Source organism: Girardinichthys multiradiatus, chromosome 23 (genome assembly GCF_021462225.1).
Source record: "Girardinichthys multiradiatus isolate DD_20200921_A chromosome 23, DD_fGirMul_XY1, whole genome shotgun sequence".
In the NCBI taxonomy this organism is placed as follows: Eukaryota; Metazoa; Chordata; class Actinopteri; order Cyprinodontiformes; family Goodeidae; genus Girardinichthys; species Girardinichthys multiradiatus.
In genome coordinates, this window is record NC_061815.1 from 12,380,253 (window position 1) to 12,397,983 (window position 17,731).

At 41.2% G+C, this 17,731-nt stretch overlaps 1 protein-coding gene across 2 annotated transcripts; it reads right to left on the reverse strand.

The window, feature by feature from the left end:
* Positions 1-535: 535 nt before the first annotated feature.
* Positions 536-14,309, reverse strand: syvn1 (synovial apoptosis inhibitor 1, synoviolin). Of its 2 annotated transcripts, none has more exons than XM_047354074.1 (16): positions 14,112-14,309; positions 12,514-12,668; positions 12,311-12,403; positions 12,065-12,217; positions 11,654-11,702; positions 11,158-11,261; positions 9,717-9,843; positions 9,497-9,596; positions 9,212-9,277; positions 7,974-8,090; positions 7,599-7,756; positions 4,703-4,852; positions 4,451-4,600; positions 3,256-3,439; positions 1,991-2,106; positions 536-1,789 (listed from the first exon to the last, which is right to left on the reverse strand). In XM_047354074.1, the coding sequence occupies exons 2-16, from the start codon at positions 12,643-12,645 to the stop codon at positions 1,578-1,580; spliced, it is 1,911 nt and encodes a 636-aa protein (XP_047210030.1). In that variant the 5' UTR covers positions 12,646-12,668; positions 14,112-14,309; the 3' UTR covers positions 536-1,577. The 2 variants fall into 2 exon arrangements, with proteins under 2 accessions (XP_047210030.1, XP_047210028.1); XM_047354072.1 differs by having other exon boundaries at positions 4,703-4,855.
* Between the last annotated feature and the right edge of the window lie 3,422 nt (positions 14,310-17,731).

The following is a 17,731-nucleotide window of genomic DNA, read 5'->3' on the forward strand; positions in this document are numbered from 1 at the left end:
GAGAACTGCAGCAAGGAGTCCCTATAACAATGATAACATGTTATCTACATGGTCAAAAAAGCATTTTCTGTCCTACCATTACAAACATGGACGGGCAGACTTTGCTTACCTCTACTGGAACTAAGTACCTTCATCAGATGAGACTAAGATTGAGCTTTTCTGTAATAAACACTCTAGGTTGGTTCGGCTTGAAACAAAAAGCGAATACGTGGGGAAAAGAGATTCATGATCTTTGAAGCTGTGGGCCAGTTTCTCTTCCAAATGTTCTCGTCACAGAGCAGGGACAATAATGGGCTTTTTGAAATACCAGGAAAATTTCAAATGAAAAAGCAGAATAATAAGTAAACTAGGATAATGATTAAATATATAGAACTAAATCCAACATAGAATGGTTCACTGGGCACAAAATCAACCATATCAAACCTGTGGGATGATCTGAAGAGACGAGGGTATAAGCAAGGAGCAAAAAATCTGGACGATCTAGAGCAGGGGTGACCCTCAGACTTGTACAAGGTAATAACATCAGGGGTGCCAATACTTCTGAGAGTTTATTAAAAACTACTGTTTCTTAATGTGGGATTTTATTTATCCCTACTGAATAAAGCAGTTTTTTTTTTTTTTACATGTTTACCGGATGGTCCCAATAAATGCGTCTGGGACTGACTTCATTCTAGATATTTTCCCCAAAATATTTCAAATCTACTACATTTAAAATAGAATTTGTTGACAAAAAAAGCAATTTCTAGAAAGAAGATTTTTTTTTTTTTTTAGATCAGTGAGAAGTTTAATTTAAACAGCCAAACTAACTTAAACATCACATCGCTGCAGCAGAAAACCTGTAGAAAAAAAAAGCTCCAAAATCAGGAGCTTCACCAACATGTTCCTCTGTGGTATCAATGTTGGGAGCATTCACACCAGCATCCATGGTGCTCCACTGCTGGTTCAGTTGCTTTATTCTGCAGCGTGTACAGATTATCCTATTAAAACCTTTTTATACAGTATATACAGTTTCCAACAAATCTGTATGTTACAGTGTCAGCAGTGGAAACTGGGTCAGGACCCAGGGAAACAAGGAGCAATGTATAAAAAGCAGAAATAGCAGTTTGGCTTTACTTGAACTGAAGATACTAGATTTGTCAATGATCCATCTGCTGTGTAACATGTTCTGATGGTGAGTGGGACCACCTTTACACTAAGGACAACTGGATTAAGCAAAAGATGTGGTTAAACAAGAGCAAAACTAGATCTAAACACCGACTCTCTCACACTGACCAATCACAGCCTTAAACTGGGATCTTTTCATGCCTTAATAGATGTACAAACACCTGCAGCATCAGGATTAGAGAAGTCCACTCTGGAGTTCATCAGATCAAAAAAAGAAAAAAAAAGAGGGGCTGTTGCTGTGTGACACAGAAGCGGTTGCGTCTTCCGACAGCCTGAGTCCGACTCGACGCTGTGAGAAACCTGAGCCTGTGGAAGGCGAGAGCCACGAGGAAGAGAGGCAACGAAGAACTGAAGCAGCCATAAGTTTTCTTAGAGTTCCTGATGGTTCAGAGCGATATGCCCCTAGTCACAAATTAATTATCTGGAGGAGGGGGTGACGATGACGGTGCTGGTGATGGCGTCTCTAGTTTGCGGAGACGACGGCGCCTCAGCTCAGCTGCGCTCGGCTCTACATTCTCATCCTCCTCCAGCATTTCTTCCCAGTTTTCCTTTCTTTCTGTGTCTGAGGCAGTGGAGGTGGAGTCAGCGGGCTGAGAGGAGATTGTGGCTGCACTTGCTTGATCACCTGGGGAAAAAAAGGAGAGTCTTGGTAAGATAAGAGCTTCCATTCCTCCACCCTGCCTCAAACCTATTGCTGCTATTCTCATTATGAAACACATTCGTTCTATTTCTGTGAGAATATTTGAGCACGTTTTCGAGATTACATAAAAAGTGAAATTTGTAGGATCAGAAACTGATGTGATGGAAACTTGTATCAGTTACATACAGGTGGAGGGGGCCTTCTCCGTGGTCGGACCCCTTGTGCTAGCAGCAGCTGCAGAGGACGAGGCCTCCTGGTTGGCTCCACTGGCTTCTCCAGCGCTGCCCTCAGGCCGAGGGGGGCTATGATGAAAACAACAGAACCATAATGTTTCAATGCCATGGAGGGGGGGTCTTCGAAATAAAAGGAAAAAACCACAGAGTCTTTACAAGAAAGAAAATGAGAAGATGCACCGAGACCTTTGCTGGTGAGCGGAAGCGGCTGATGTGCATCTTGATCGGCCGGCTGGAAGCTAACAATCTGTTACTGAATGCCCTACGGCTAAGCTCTGACGGTGCAGCAGCAACAAACACTCTTCAGCCTGAAAGCTGTTGCTGAGTGTAGATTATTAGCATTTTCTAGTATCAGTGGGATGTCTAAAAATGTCAGAGGAAACACTTAAGGTGTAAAAAGCTTCAACTGTTCTTGTATTTGTACAGAGGAATGTTGGCTGTTTATTCTGATTGCTGTTTCTCAACATGGGGCCTTTAGCAGATCCCAGGAGGCTGGACAGAAAGCTCACAGTAAAAAGTTAAAGGTCTACTTATTCAGGGGATACACAAAAGGGACTGCTTTAGTAATAGTATCTGAAATGATCAAGCTTGACAAGTCAACTCTGACAATACTGTTTTTAATTTGAATTAGTTGTAAAATCCTCTTTAATCGCAGAGATGCGTAACACAGACCTACAAATCATCAACATGCTAAAGAAGCTGGTTCATAGCGTGCTATATCCAAGCATATTCACAGAAGGTTGAGTGGAAGGAAAAAGGCTCTCAGACTGTGTCCATTTCTAAACGACGATCAATCATAGAACGGCTGCCTAAGCCTCCTGTATATGTACAAGAAATGAATGAATGGTTTACCAGTCTAACACACCACAGCCAATCAGAGCCTTTTCCTCAAATTTAAAGCTGGATGCAGATTTTGTTTACTTGATCTTGTAGAAAAATAAGATGTATATCTTGTGATTTGGTACACTGTATTTTGACGTTTGCGAAAAGGAAAGAAATGTTAGTGAGCTGGTCTCTGTCTTAAGAACCGATGTAATAAGTAGGAGGAGCTTACTGTATTTTAAAATTTAAAAAACAGTAAATAACATAATAATAATAATAATAATAAGAGAGAGAGAGAGAGCTAAAATCGGCATCAACAGGTCAGAACTTTGGAAAAATCTGCCACAAAATTTCAGATTGGTGCATCGCTAATTTTCATTAATGAACGCAACTTACGCAAGTGTAGCGACAGTGCTGAGGTAGTGGTGGATGTTGAGCATGGCGGCGTCTAACAGAGTGTGGATGTTCTGGAGACACTGCAGTCTGGCCTCCAGGCCCCTCCGCCCTTCAGCCTCCAACTCCCTCAGCTCCTCTTCTGTCAGCCGAGACAGTGACGGAGGGGGAGGAGGCATCGATGACACTGGAGAGGATGAGAACAGAGAAATGACCTATGCAAGCTCCATGCAGAAAGACCCCAAGCTGGGATTTGAACCCAGGACCTTCTTGCTCCAAGGCAACCGTACTACTGCACCAAAAAACTGTTTCAGAAAATTAGAATGTTACAAATAAAGCAAAGCATTTTACTGCATAATTAATATATAATTTAATGTTACAAATAATGGGGAAGACTGCTGAGTGGACAGATGTCCAGAAGACAGTCATTGACAACGTCCACAGGGATGATAAGCCACCAAAGGTTCTTACTAAAGAAGCTGGTTGTTCAGAGTGCTATATCCAAAAATATTCACAGAAAGTTGAGCGGAGGGAAAAAGGTGTACCAGCAACTGGGATAATAACAGCATTGGGAGGATTGTCAAGCAAATCCATTCAAGAATTTGGGGGGGCTTCACAAGAAGTGGACAGAGGCTAGAGCCAGCGCCTCAAGAGCCTCTACGCACAGATGAATCCTACATATGGACCACAAGCTTCTTATCTGGGCTAAGAAGAAAAATACTTTGACTGTTGTTCAGTAGTCCAAAGTTCTCTTTTCAGATGAAAGAAAAGTTTCATTTCATTTGGAAATCAAGATCCCAGAATCTGGAGGAAGAGTGGAGAGGCACAGAATCCATGGTTCTTGAAGTCCAGTGTGAAGTTTCCACAGTCAGTGATGATTTGGGATGCCATGCTATATGCCGGTGTTGGTCCAGTGTGGTTTATGAAGCCCACAGTCAACACAGCCATCTACCAGGACATTTTAGAGCACCTTATTCTTCCTCCTGCTGACAAGCTTTATGGAGATGCCATGCTCCATGACACACTGCATTGATGCAGTAATTAATACACAAGGAGCCCAGACCAAGTATTGAGTGAATAGAAATGAACATACTTTTCAGAAGCCTGATATTTCTGTTTCAAATATATTTTTTAAACATTTGAATAAGGTATGGCATGCAGGTAAAATTATCAGACATCTCCAGAAATCGAAGCTTACCAAAGGGGGGAGGAGGTGGCATTGGCAGCCATGGTGCAGCAGGGAAGGGAGGAGGCGGGAAGGCGAAAGGGAATCCTGGGATTGCTGAACCTGGCGCCGCTGATGATGATGTAGCTGCATCTGGAGAAGCTGACGTGGGCTGGCTGGTGCCTAATAGAAACAGATGCATCACATAATGATAACATTAGGAGGAGAAAACGTTAACTAGGAAGGATCCCTCCTAGTTAATTATGTAGTTTGGGGCGTTCTAACCAGCTGTCTGTGCTGTCTCTGTGCTGCTTTGTGGAGCGTCAGTTGCACCAGGAGCTGGAGCTGGAGCTGCAGCAGCGGGTGGAGGCACTGCAGGGAAAGGACCCCAGAAAGGGAAAATTCCTGGAGGGAATCCTGGCAGCATGCCAGGAGCTACTGGAATAGAAAGAAAAAGGTGCAGCAGGACATGAAAATTGTGAATTATAAAATATGGGACAGATTTCTCCAATGAAAGAAATAAAAAGGTAATGTCATTTCATTCATTAAAATCCTGCCAAAGCAGGATATTGGAAACGCATGTAAAGCTACTCTCAGTTAGAATGCAGCCGATCCTGTTTATGTGTTGAGAGAAGCTAGAATGGATCCGTGCTGCAATAAGCTGAAGGCTGGGCGTACAGCTTGCTCTGAAATGAGCAGAACCTTAACTGACTGATGATCTACATGCCAGCAAGGGAAGCAGAGTACCAGAGAATGTTCAAATGTACGATGGTTACCCATTTAGATCCAGAGGGAAAAAAGGCAGAGCCACTTCCACGTTGTTAAATTAATGAAGTCAATGAACGACGATCATCCTCAGGCTGTGCAACAACCAACAGGAAGTCACTGGTATTTTATATTTTAATATTGCCTATTTATGTTGTTAGTGCTTCATGACCTGAAAATGATGTGCTAAAATTGTGTGCTGACCAACTTGCAGGTTTTTTTTTGGACACATTTAACCCTACGGTCCTTGCCTGATTGAAGTCCTCCACTATTGTGCCTGTGCACAATCAACCATCACTTGCCGTAATGATTACCACCCTGTTGTTCTGACCCCGGTCATCATGAAGTGCTTTGAATGGATCCTCCTGAAGTACATCAAGGACCCTGTCCCTGCTGGCCTGGACAGCCTGCAGTTCACCTACAGGGAGACTCGCTCCACAGAGGATGTTGTCTCGTTAGCACTTCACTCGGCCCGGACTCATCTGCAGCACGTTAACATCTATGTTAATGTGTGGACTTCAGCTGAACCTTCAACATCGTCCTTCTTGACATGCTGGCCATGAAGCGCCACGACCATGGTTCATCTGCACCACGTTGCTCCTGGATCAGTGACTTCCTCACCAACAGGCCCCAGGTGGTGAGGATAGGGAAACCCACATCTGGCCCACTGATCCTCAACACCGACACTCCGCAGTTCTCAGCCCTGCCCTCTTCACCCTATTTACACACGACTCTGCTTTTCACAAAACAGACTTGGTTGTGAAGTTTGCAGATGACACCACTGTGGTGGGTCTCATATCCAACAACGATGAGACCCACTACAGACAGGAGGTCCACAATCTGACTCAGTGGTGCTTCAGGAACAACCTCATCCTGAACACCAGCAAGACCAAGGAAGTGATAGTGGACTACAGGAGGTCCAGGAAGACTGAACACGCTCCTCTCTGCATACAGGGGGAGGTGGTGGAGCGTGTAGACAGCATAAAGTTCCTGGACATTCACATCTCCTCTGACCTCTCCTGGACTGAGAACACCTCCCACCTGGTAAAGAAGGTCCAACAACGGCTCTTCTTTCTCAGACAGCTGAAACGGACTGGACTCTCTACTCAGCTGCTCACAAACGTTCACAGAGCCACAAGTGAAAGCATCCTGTGCCTCAGTGTGGTATGGGAGCTGCACGGCACAGGAGAGGAAGGACTTCGTACGGGTGGTGGGGACAGAACAGGGGATTGTGGGATGTCGGCCACCGGATCTGGACTCGATTTATGCTGCACGAGTCCAGAAAAGGGCCAGAAACATTGCTACAGACCGCCCCCACCCAGGCAATGCACTGTTTGTCCCTCTTCCTCCAAGAAAACGATTGAGGAACATCACATGAAAAACAAATGAAGTGAAGGCAATCGTCCCCCTGCAGGCAGACACTAAACATCCCTGCTGACATTCAAACAAACCACCAGCCCGTCTCAGACTGTTTCAGCACAAGCTGCACTTAATGTAACTACTAAATACTACATGCCACATTCCATGGACATATGTTCTCTCTTCCAATAAGTGTTTTTACATTTTGTAAGTGTCTAAAACCTATGTGTGTATCTTTTAGATCCGATCATTTTAAGACATTGCTGAACAGATCTGCTGCTTTATGTTGTTTCTTTTTATGCTTCTTTGGGGAACTTCTCCAATTGTTATCAAACTTGAAAACTGATTAAAACCAAATGCTTTAAAAAGCAAGTGAAAGCAGTCGTCGTATCAGCTTGGCTCTTGAATAAAACTGAAGTACGAAACACTGAAGATATTATGAAACCGTAACATTTCAGCTTGAACTCAACTCTGCTTCTCAGCAAATACAGCGCCTTGCAAAAATATAAAACACCCCTTGAACATCTTCAAGTTAAAATCTTCAAGCCATTTAAGAGACACATGGTAGAATAAAGCTATAAGGAGGTACATTTTATGGTCAGATGAGACCAAAATTGAACTTTTTAGACTAAATACAAAATACCACGAGTGGTGAAATACTAACACTACACATTTCAGTGAACACACCATCCCCACTGTGAAATATGGTGAAGGCAGCATCATGCTGTGGGGATGCTGGTCAGTGTTGATGGGAAGACAGAGGGAGCCACAAACAGAGCAATCCAGGGAGAAATCCTATTGGAGGCTGCAAAGACCTGAGACTGGGACTGAAGATCACCTTTCAACAGAACAGCAACCCTAAATATACACCCGGAGCTACAATAAAGTGGTTTTAATCATGTTAACTTGGGCCAGTCTGGATGTTGCCTTTTTATGTGCGAGCTGCTGTAAAGCAGGGGCACCCTCATCACGTTGCTGCTACTAACTGGGAGAAAGGCAATCTGCAATGAATGCTGAGGGCAATAAAAACATGGAGGTATGTTGCTTTGAATCTCACCATTTGGAGCCGGGGCAGCAGGAGCGTTGGCTGGTGCGGCCGGGGCAGGGGCCGGAGCCGGGGCCGGTGCCTGAGTCTGGTTGTTGCTGGATGCTCTGAGGACGTCCATGCGGCAGGTAGGGCAGGTCTGCTGCCTCTGGAACCAGGAGCGCAGGCAGCTGTGGAGCATAAAGGACCGTGACAATATTGAATTCAACAGGTAAACAAAAAGCAACTTTTAAACAAGAAGGCAGTAATAAGGATCTTTGTTTGAAGCCATGTTTAATTTTCCGTATTAATTCATGCTCTGTTTAAGTACAGCAGAAACATTAAATGTTGATTATCTCTGACATCTAATCATTTTGGGATTTTTTTGCTAAATCACACTGGACTCACCTTGAGTGGAAAATGTGATTACAGGGTAGTTTCTTGGCTCCGGTGACCATTTCCTCTCTACAGATGATGCAAACATTGTCCGAGGCCTGCAGATCCTCTGGAGTAGCATCAGGGTATCTGAACATAGGCACAAGTAGCAGCATTATATCATACCGGACTTTACTGTAATGTCCTTCAACACCTATTATCTGCTTGCATTTGGACCTGCTTGCATAAACATAAAACCTGCATCACCCAAATGTTGCTTAACCCTTTCTACAGAAGTCAACCATGATTAAAATACGTAGAATAATAAGGCATATGTAATTATTGTACATGGCAAATTTGCATTATGAATTATGTACAAATATAGAATTTAGAAACAATGAATCCAGGATGAACAATGTATTATGTATGAATGGACCTGTGTGTACACATTACTATAATGTATTGTACATTGTATACATTATAATAATGGATAAATTAGATGTAAACATCACTGTAAAAATGTATAAATAACTATAATGTACAGAAAACTATAAACAATATAATATAGATTAACTTCAATTATAAAACACTTTGTTAAATTACTGTATATCTTACTATAATTTATATATTACTGTAAAAATACCATTATGCTTATCTTATTATTAATATTGCAAATATTACCTTGCTGTACAGATAATTGTATACATTACTGCAATGCATAGATTACTATTATATAAAGAATGTTGTAAACGTCAATATAATGTATATGTTGATTATTGTACACACTGCTTGGATGTATAGACCATCACAAACATTACTAGAATGTACAGATCACTGGATGAACGACATAAAACCTGAACGTGGAAATGTGAAGACAAGTATGATCAGAATTTTACCCACCTCAAAATTCAGCAACTTAAATACAAGCATCATAAAAATGTGTTTTCAGGCAAGCAACGGCACCATTAGCAGCTTCAGTAACTTGACAGAACATTCAGTTAGATGCTGGCTGCCTACGTTACTATCTCAGTCAGAGGTGCATCTCTAGCTGCTGTTCAAGCACAACTCAACAGGTCTGCTTATGAAGTTTATCACAATAAAACTCCTAAAGCTTTAACATAAACGGTCAGCAGGACACCTGCAAAAGAATGTTTTGTCAAAAGTGTTAATATTTCAAACTTGAAGTCTTCCTCACAGCCCGCTCTGTCTAATGATGTCAAAACTATATTATAATGAATTTTTTAAAAATGATAGAAACCTGAAATACTCACAGAGTGTTCATGTTGCGGATTGCTCTCCTTGACATTATAGCGTCTGTTACAGCTTTTTTAAACTGCCTGAGAAGACAAGCAGACTTCAGTTAAACTTTGTTTTAGGTCCACATCAGCCTGATGTGGAGAACCAAACTGGGCTGGCTCTTTATTCTCTATGGAAAAGCATAACACATCCCACAATGCCTAACAAAGTTCACGCATGGGCCCAATCTACTGTCTACCAGTCTACGTAAAACATTTCATTACACATCATTCAAACGTAAGAAGGACAAAACTGCTCACCTCATGGCCAGGTACATGGGTCGGATGGCAAACAGAGGGAAGGTGTGGACCTTTATCATAATCGTCATGAAGGCAATGTACAGAAGAACTTTGATGAAACCTGTTAACAACACGTCACGTGGCACATCAGTATGGATGCCGCATTTAATCATTAGTCACACAAACACACAGTCTATGTCTAAATATCTAGACTGAGTATATTGTGAGCTGGAGGCAGCACCTGTGAAGAGCTCTGTGTAAAGCATGTAGACAGCCTTGTTGTCCCAGGGGTTCTCACTCTGAAGGTCAACAGTGTGCAGAACGTACTTGATGAAGGTCGTCAGGACCATGGTCAACAAGATAGCGTACTGAGGAGAACACAAATAAGAAACATTAGACAGCAATTTGATGTATGTTCCACAGAGGGGCATCAGTTTATATGTAAAATACATATGATTTAATGAGATGATGAATGGTAACCTGGCATCAGAATACAACACAGCTGGGAGTGAAAACAAGACCTCATGTCAGTGTGGAAACAAGCACAAGCCGACATCCCAGACTGAAAAAGCAGATGTATGAAACAACTCTCAACACCAACTTAAAACAAAATTCTTTCTAATGGCTGAAATAAACAGAACAGATTCATGATTCATTACAAGTCTGCTCACAACACTGGATTTCTGTACGGTAGATCTTCTGATCATGCTCCTTTTTATATTTTTAGGCCTAATTTTACACACAAACATTGAACAATTCACTTACCCACAATATTAAATTCATCCCATAAATAGACGGTTAGGGAACGTTTTAGTAATGTGAGATATTTCCGTTTTAGAGGTATAAACATGCATTTATGTTTAGAGAAGAAGAGTAGAAAAAGGACCAGTAAATGTGGAGTTCTTCTATAAAAGTAGCAGGGCGTGGTTTTATTTTAAACAAGTGTAAACGTTTTTGTAATGGCCTTGTTTAAACTGTCGACTCCGTCACTACACAGGGCGCTCTTTAAGGTTTAGATGGTTCTCCCTCTTCTCATTATTCTCAGTCAGAGGATCTGCTAGATTATTACAAACCTTGCACTAAATCTGCATTTGAAGTCATTTTTTGACGAGTTTAAACAATATTCCAAGGTGAGAAAAGTGCACTGTAGGGAAGAATGTCAAAGTCAGTCAGTCAGTTTCTATACCGCTTCTTCCACAGTGGGTCGCGGGGGAGCTGGTGCCTTTCCCTACCAGTTTATGGGTGGGAGACGGGGTACACCCTGGACAGGAGAATGTCAAAGTTTCTGAATGAATATAACAAAAGGGGCTTTTATTTTGAAGAGCCGGATCTGTCTTTATACAGTACCAGCAAAAGATCTCAGAGGCAGGTTAGGTTTATTTTAATTCCAAAGCCAATATGTGCATCCCTGTCTTACCCTCACCACTGATTAAATGACTTCAAATTGTTAAAAAGACATTTTCGAACTTTAAATGGTTTGCAATCACTAAGAAATTGTTTGTGATTTTTTTTTTTGTGGGAGCTCACTTTGGTACAGTTTAGATAGCAGCTCCTAAGAAAACCAGCTGGTTTTAGAAGAGAACAACATTACATCCAAAAATAATCAGCTTTTTTCAATTTTAATTAACCGAGATGCATTAAACTAGCCTTATGTTGAAAGTTAAAAAGGAAGTGTGACAAACCTCAAACCCAAAAACAAGCTGGACCGAAGCCCCTCTGGTGATGATGCTGTGACAGGCGTGGTTAACAAACAAGAAGTCCATGACAGCCAGAAGTCCGAGAAGAGCTGCAGAAAACCAACAATTAGATGACGGGGTATTCATTACAGGTGGAACAGAACCCTCTGGTGGTGTGTGTAGGTAGACAGTAAACCAGTGGATTAAATAAGACGGACTGAAGCTGCTACGGTGAGAACCTAGACTTGTTTCTATGACATGAAGACCGCTTTTGGGGGTGAACGTTATCAGGAACTGGATTCTTTTTTTTTTACGGTGTTTAGAAACCAGCATTGGGTTCTGTTTGTGATTCCCACTGGAATAAGTTGAAAAGCACCTGGCCTTCTTTGAAGACAAATATTTGCATAGAGTTTCATGAAATCCTTCATGGTAAGTGCAAGCAATGGAGCAAAACAGAAACAAAAAGGGAGAAGTAAGAGTTCATGTCTGACTATGTACTTACATAATACTCTCAAGTGAAAAATCCAGGATATGTTTGGACTCCTTTCCATCTAATGAGGAAAACAAAAACTCAATAAACCGTTCTTCACAAACATTTCACTTATCACTGCTGCTTAGCAACAGCAGTTTCCTAAAGCTTTGTCCACTTTCTTTTCCATCAGAGGAACCACTTTCATTTTAATCCGAGTTAAAACAAACCCGGTTCAGCGTTCCTCAAAGATACTCAACGCCTAATGAAACTGAAACTGTACCATTTCAAGATGGTACAGTTTACTCTACTCCTGTAAAACTAACCACAGGTCTGTACAACCTTCTGCTCCACACACATCCTGAACATCTTAATACAATCTGCTAAACACACTTGCTCAATCATTTAGTAAAGTCGGGAAGCTTTTGCCTGGTCGCCACTCACAAAGTCCACTCGGTCCTCTGCCAGCCAGTGGAAGCACTTCAGGAAGAGCAGGAGGGTGAAGAGGGCAACGAAGCGAGGGGAGAAATCATCCCTGAACACGGTGAATGCCAGGCACGTTTCCGTCACTGCATACCAGGAGCGCTCGATGAGGTGCTAACAAAGGAAAAGGGAGAAGCCTGTTTTGTTTCATTTTTTCATTTAGAGAGCAACATCAGCTATGCCAAAATGATTTTTAATGATCCCCACCTCCATTTCAGCAGCTCTTAGCTGCCCAAAAAACACCATTCTCATGAACTTTCCCAACAGAAACACCAGCACAAACGCTTGAATGTACAAAACCTGATGGGAACAAAACAGAAAAGAAAACTTTAAAGCTGCTTATGTTGAAGCAAACTAAGTAAAACAGGTTAAAGAGACAGCCAACTTAGAAAAAGTCCCTTCTTGCTTACCGCCATACTAGGGCTGCTTTTGGTGAGGTACACAACAGTCGGGTAGAACTGATGTTTGAGCAGGTAGGCATGAGCCACCACAGCCCCACTCAGCGCCAGACTGGTGGCGGTCACCAAGGCTGATCGTACCATTGTGGACTGAGCTGCAGATGTTGCTAAGAAGGAAACAGATACAACAAAAGAAAAGCAAGCTGACATGTGAGACCTGGTTTATAACCGCTCATAATACAAAACCTCAGAACTTTCCAAGGAAGTGATCATTTTGGGGACTTCTTTTTTGCCTTTTAAATTTTTGTTTGTCATATTTTTACTTTCATTTGCAAAACATCATCGAGGCCATGTCTGAACAAATTACTTGTCATTCCTTAAAGATGCAACAATCAGACTTTTCCTCCCCAATACCAATTTCAGGTGTTTCATGAGGTCTGACCCGACGATTATGAATTTGATAAACTCCTATATTGTTCTCAAGCTTTAAATTAAACAAAACAATTCCCAATTTAATAAATGCATTAAAACTAAAACCTCCCACCATTTTCAGTCTCTAAACTCATCAAACAGCGGTATGTACAGTGATGCAATTTTTTTGAGTCACATATGTATGATACACATATATCAAGGGTAAGATACACAAGATACACATTTTACATGCATTAATGAAGATATTCTTACAATTACTTCATTTTCTGTTAGCTTCAACACTATCGAAGAGCCTGCAGGACATTTATCTCCCCTTTTATTGTTTATAGTAAATAAAATAAAAAAAGAGACAAAAACAAAAACATGGAATCAGACCTAAAAATAAAACACACACATTTGAAAAAGAAATTGGAATCAGCCAGAAAAAAGTCTGATTTATACACCTAGATCTATTTCTTAGTTTAAAGCATTTAACCTAGACTCTATTGTCTGGTTGACGGATTGGTGCATCTCAGCCTTAAATAAAATATGATGGGTTTCCAGCATCTGGGGAGATTAAGAACCATTTTTAAAACATGTATCTTGATTCAGGACTGATCATGCCAATTCAAACTTCACTGAAGCAATACTTAAAAAAAATTAAATCAAATGACTGAAACCACCGGAAAGAAATGTAACATTTCAAAATAGAAAGCATCACTCGTATGTAACCACTTTGTTTCATAAAACATCTCATGTATAAATGGCTGCACATAATGTGGGAAACGGACAGTTTTTTGCAGCTCTACATTAGCTGAATTATTAAGGAAATCCTGCCAATTTTAACATCTGTTGGTCTGGTTGAAAATAAACGCTAAATAAGGTTGGCAGCAGAATAAACTTTTAACATGAATAAAACATCTTCAGATCATGGATCTAAGTATTTTCGCACATTATAACTGTTTTGGCTAATGGAAAAATGTCCAATTAAGCTAATGTATTAAGATTTACTCCTTAGTCCTGTCACAGCTTCCTAAGACAGATGGAAACATTATTAACAAACCGAAACCTTCAAACATACTTCTGCTTGCGTTAGAAGTGCAACTAACTCTGCAGGCAGGCTGTCAAACAGATAGGTGGGTTAGCTAGCCTGTGCTAGCTTGTGTTAGCTTCCAACCGCTCCAGCTGTTAGGACTCACCGACTCGACACCCGCAGGAAGACTCACTCCTCGGCTAGTTCAGCGGCGCCTCCTCGTCTGATAAAACTTAACGCTGTCTCCAGCTACTCCATCTCAAACATGCCACTGTGCCCTCCCAATTATTAGCTATTAATTCTCCTCGCCCGTATTTGTCTGTCTACGTGTTTATCTTTGGCTTGCTCCGTACGAGCCACCTCACATCCGGTTGCTACGGTAATTTCACGCAGGAGCATTTTATTTTAGGGCAACAAACACGCTCACTGTTTCATGTATAATAACTACGTTACAAATGGGCAGGAAGAGGACAGGGTTAAAAACATTTAGCTATTATTTGCCATTTGTCTTCGTATTTTTATATTTTCTCCTGGGGTTAATGTATTGTGTTTCGTATTTTCTGAGTTTTATGGTAAATATCAACGTGGACCAATAGGAAGTTATCAGGCTCTTACAGCCAAATGAGGCGCATTCAAGCACGCTGTGCCTCACAATTTACTCATCCGTGTTCAAGAATTAGAGACTTGAAACACTGGGTTATAAACCGCTGCACGACATAAGATGAACACGCACGGCTGATTTCAGAGAGCAAATGAACATTAAACACCATGCATGTTTCCTCATAACTGGTGATGAACATTTTCTGGGGTTTATATTTATTTTTTCAACAGCACATAGTTTGATGTTTTCAACTATATAATGTGAGAATTATGAAAACCTCACTCAGGATTTCCAATCAACATTAGACACACAAAGAAATGAGTTTAGATCAGGATATCAAAGCGGAGGTCGGAGGGGTGGGCGGGGGGCGTGTGTATGGAGGGCCAAAGGGGACACAATTATAAAATAAATAAATGTGAATGTTCCATAAAATAAATAATTGTACCATGAAATAAATAAATGTACCATTGAATAATTAAATATACACTTTAAATGATGAAATAATACATAATTAAAGTAATTTAAAAATGAATTCATTTAATAAAACATATAATTATTTCACTCTAAATAAATATACAGGTCCTTCTCAAAATATTAGCATATTGCGATAAAGTTCATTATTTTCCATAATGTCATGATGAAAATTTAACATTCATATATTTTAGATTCATTGCACACTAACTGAAATATTTCAGGTCTTTTATTGTCTTAATAAGGATGATTTTGGCATACAGCTCATGAAAACCCAAATTCCTATCTCACAAAATTAGCATATTTCATCCGACCAATAAAAGAAAAGTGTTTTTAATACAAAAAACGTCAACCTTCAAATAATCATGTACAGTTATGCACTCAATACTTGGTCGGGAATCCTTTGGCAGAAATGACTGCTTCAATGCAGGCGTGGCATGGAGGCAATCAAGCCTGTGGCTCTGCTGAGGTCTTATGGAGGCCCAGGATGCTTCGATAGCGGCCTTTAGCTCATCCAGAGTGTTGGGTCTTGAGTCTCTCAACGTTCTCTTCACAATATCCCACAGATTCTCTATGGGGTTCAGGTCAGGAGAGTTGGCAGGCCAATTGAACACAGTGATACCATGGTCAGTAAACCATTTACCAGTGGTTTTGGCACTGTGAGCAGGTGCCAGGTCGTGCTGAAAAATGAAATCTTCATCTCCATAAAGCTTTTCAGCAGATGGAAGCATGAAGTGCTCCAAAATCTCCTGATAGCTAGCTGCATTGACCCTGCCCTTGATAAAACACAGTGGACCAACACCAGCAGCTGACACGGCACCCCAGACCATCACTGACTGTGGGTACCGTGTCACTGGACTTCTGGCATTTTGGCATTTCCTTCTCCCCGGTCTTCCTCCAGACTGTGGCACCTTGATTTCCGAATGACAAGCAGAATTTGCTTTCATCGGAAAAAAGTACTTTGGACCACTGAGCAACAGTCCAGTTCTGCTTCTGCCGCTGTTTCTGGTTCAAAAGTGGCTTGACCTGGGGAATGCGGCACCTGTAGCCCATTCCCCAGTCTTCCTCCAGACTCTGGCACGTTGATTTCCGAATGACATGCAGAATTTGCTTTCATCCGAAAAAAGTACTTTGGACCACTGAGCAACAGTCCAGTGCTGCTTCTCTGTAGCCCAGGTCTGGGGAATGCGGCACCTGTAGCCCATTTCCAGCACACGCCTGTGCACGGTGGCTCTGGATGTTTCTACTCCAGACTCAGTCCACTGCTTCTGCAGGTCCCCCAAGGTCTGGAATCGGCCCTTCTCCACAATCTTCCTCAGGGTCCGGTCACCTCTTCTCGTTGTGCAGCGTTTTCTGCCACACTTTTTCCTTCCCACAGACTTCCCACTGAGGTGCCTTGATACAGCACTCTGGGAACAGCCTATTCGTTCAGAAATTTCTTTCTGTGTCTTACCCTCTTGCTTGAGGGTGTCAATAGTGGCCTTCTGGACAGCAGTCAGGTCGGCAGTCTTACCCATGATTGGGGTTTTGAGTGATGAACCAGGCTGGGAGTTTTAAAGGCCTCAGGAATCTTTTGCAGGTGTTTAGAGTTAACTTGTTGATTCAGATGATTAGTTTCATAGCTCGTTTAGAGACCCTTTTAATGATATGCTAATTTTATGAGATAGGAATTTTGGGTTTTCACGAGCTGTATGCCAAAATCATCCGTATTAAGACAATAAAAGACCTGAAATATTTCAGTTAGTGTGCAATGAATCTAAAATATATGAATGTTAAATTTTCATCATAACATTATGGAAAATAATGAACTTTATCACAATATGCTAATATTTTGAGAAGGACCTGTAGAGTAAAATAATTATAGAGAGGCAATGACCACCCATATAATTTGATGGCCTCCCCACTGGTCCCTCCAGCTGGAGAATCTTGGTGTGTAATAACGTTTATTAGTTTGAATTTAAGATAGGAGAAGACATGCTTCATTGAGTCACGTTTAAAAAAATAATTATGTCATTTTCTGTCATTTTTTGTGTCATTTCTAAATGTTTAGCACTCATTCTTGGCTCTTTTTCCCTGTTTTGGTATGCCACCTCAAGATTGTTTATCGCCCACTTCTGGCCATCCTTTTGCAAATTGTATGGAGATGCCCCTGTCTGATGAACTATAAATATCTACAAATTAGAAAATGTGTTGTTAAAACATTTTGTTCAACAAGACTAGGCAAGTGTTAACTATTTGCAAAGCCATCCTAACCACAAGGCATCCACGTTTTACAAAAACTCAATCTAACTAAAAACATTTGAAACAGTTTTGAGAGACACTTGCCAGAGAGACCTTGACTGTGAAATTGATAGAGACATATGGTAAAAAACAGGATATATGGGAAACAACAGGGAATGTATTTAATATAGAATTCTGCACCATTGTTACTGGACACCAAACAGACATTTCAAAGTATGATTAATAAATAGCAACATATGTTGGAAATGTAAAAAGAGACTAGGACAGCTTTCCTTAACTCATGAGAGAATGCCCCCTGGTCTATATCCTTTCTTAAGAATCTTGGGCAGGAACCGCTCTACTGGTTTCTCCACATTTCCATCTTTTGGCAGACAGAAGACAAACTAATTCAGTTGTGACGGTAGGAAAAGCATCAGGCAATGGAAATCACTTACACAACCAACACTGAGTGGACACTCTCTTAATGACTGAGT